A 2,021-nucleotide genomic window follows, 5' to 3' on the forward strand; every position below is an offset into this window, starting at 1 on the left:
AAAACCCCAGCCTTGAGCTACGGGTGGAAGGCAGCCCCCGCCGCTGCCGCCGCCCGCCCCTCCGCCGCCCCCGCCCGCGCGCCGCTGCCGCTGCCGCTGCCGCGTCGCCGCCGCCCCCATCAGTCCTGCACGAAGCGTCCGCTCGGGCCACGCTCTGCACCGCTCTCTCGTCTGCCGCGCCCCGCGCGCGCGCACCACCCCGCACGGCACACGCACCACACCACCCCCACCGAGAGAGACCAACACACGGCAGCGTCGGCCGACGTACTCGTCTCTACAGACGCTACCCCACTGCCACTCCCCAGACCTCACCCCGCGCTCAAACACACAACTGCGTCAACTCACCCCGACCCGGCGCGCGGCGCCGCGGGCGCCCCGGGCCCGGGGCGCGCGCGCGCGGGGCCGCCGCGCGAGAAGCCGCCCGTTCACCGGGAGAGGCTACATGTATACCGAAAACCTTTACCGTACAGAAAAAGCCGCGCCTGCACTAACCGGCGTGCGGCACCCTGAGGCGCGAGAGCGGCAGGCTGGGCTCAGCAGCATAAAGTGCAGAGAAGGAGAAGCTCGTCTGCTCTAGTGCGAACGCAGGTCCCACTTGCAAGTCTGCGCGCCCTTGCCCAACGCCTCCTGCATCTTGGCGAGCAGCTCCTTGGAGAGAGCGTCGTCGTTCTTGCGGAACCACAGCTCTAGCCGGTACATCGTCCGCCCGTTGACCGACTTGTCGACCACGCGCGCGCCGCAAATTTCGTCGCCGGCGTCAAGCGTCTCTCCAATCATGCCCAGGACGATGTGGAGCCAGAACTCGTCGAGCTGTGGCATCGTGAAGGCCCTTCGGCAGTACCACTCCGCTCCAGACCGGTTCGCGGGGTCCTCCCACTCCGGCTTGATGTTTTTCTTGAAGACGGAGAACGCCTCGACGGTGCGCGACGCGAACTTCTTGCGCGTCCTGCCGTCGTAGAAGATCTCTGAGGGCTTCGGGATATTGTTCCACGCGCGCCAAAAGTCCTCCACTGTTGCCACCTGGGAGGGCGATTCCGTCTCAGCGTTCCCGAGAGAGGGGCGAGCTGACGGCGCAGCGGGAGTGCAGGCCGCGCCTCGCACAACTTCGCCATGTTGTCCTCATAGGACTTGTTCTTGTCGGGCGCGCGGTGCTCCCAGATCACCCACTCGCTCTCGAGGAAATGAGGGCCAGCCGGCACGTCCATGCCGATAGGCCCAGGACAGCGCTCGCCCCGGGCTCCTCTCCGCGCGACGATTCCAAAAGAAAAACTTGTGAACAAAAATATAATAACTCGAAGGTATGCCCCGCGCGTGGCCGCCGAGGTCGCATCCCCCCCTTCCCTTAATAGATATTGGGGCGCCCGGATGCTCGTCAGATGCTCGTCACGGCTTTTCCCGCTCATGCCTCATGCATCCACCGCCCCCTGCCCGCCCTCCTCGAGTCGATCCTCCAGCAGCCGCAACACGTCCCGCACGATGTCGGCCGTCGCGCCCGGTCGCGACGCTGCCCGAGCGTTGCGCGACAGCGTCTGCAGCTCTGAGGGCGACGAGAGCCAGCGAGAGACGGTCGCCGCGATAGTGCGCGGGTTGCGCGAGTAAGCGCCAAATCCGTTGGAGAGCACGTGGCGCACGTTGCCCGTCTCTTGGCCTGGGAGGTGCCTATGTGCGACAGCGCACGCGCGTGGGGTGGGCGGGTGGGTGGGTGAAGGGGGGGGGGGGTTCACACACGTGACGGAGGGTTTGGGGGGGGGGGGCGGGGGGGGTCCACACACCACCCCTCATGGCTGGGCTCGGGGAAGAGGGAGGGAGGGAGGGAGGGAGGGAGGGATGCAAGTAGGGGGGAAAGGGGGGAAGGGGAATTTTTTTTTTTGGGGGGGGGGGGGGGGGAAAAACCCCCCCCCCCCAAAAAAAAAGCCTCCCTCAAAAAAAAAGGGAAGGCCCCGTTAAAAAAAAAAAAAACACGCCCCAAAAAAAATCGCCCCCCCCCCCGAAAAATTATGGGGGAGCCCCCCAAAAGGAAC

General features: G+C 65.8%; 2 protein-coding genes across 2 annotated transcripts in view; both read right to left on the reverse strand.

Annotated features, from left to right (window-relative positions):
- Positions 1-439: 439 nt before the first annotated feature.
- On the reverse strand, positions 440-1,230 carry EMIHUDRAFT_414699 (hypothetical protein). Its single transcript, XM_005761744.1, has 2 exons — positions 1,095-1,230; positions 440-1,020 (listed from the first exon to the last, which is right to left on the reverse strand). Exons 1-2 carry the CDS (start codon positions 1,203-1,205, stop codon positions 574-576), a joined length of 558 nt encoding a protein of 185 aa, XP_005761801.1. The 5' UTR covers positions 1,206-1,230; the 3' UTR covers positions 440-573.
- A 212-nt stretch (positions 1,231-1,442) lies between these two features.
- The window catches only part of EMIHUDRAFT_414703 (hypothetical protein), a gene marked incomplete at both ends in the record, with an annotated part of 2,288 nt that continues 1,709 nt past the window's right edge, over positions 1,443-2,021 (reverse strand). The window contains one exon of the mRNA XM_005761745.1: positions 1,443-1,659. Within this exon, the coding sequence (XP_005761802.1) occupies positions 1,443-1,659 (217 nt within the window). The remainder of the gene's footprint in view (positions 1,660-2,021) is intronic.

This window comes from Emiliania huxleyi (genome assembly GCF_000372725.1).
Source record: "Emiliania huxleyi CCMP1516 unplaced genomic scaffold EMIHUscaffold_7, whole genome shotgun sequence".
Classification (NCBI taxonomy): domain Eukaryota; phylum Haptophyta; order Isochrysidales; family Noelaerhabdaceae; genus Emiliania; species Emiliania huxleyi.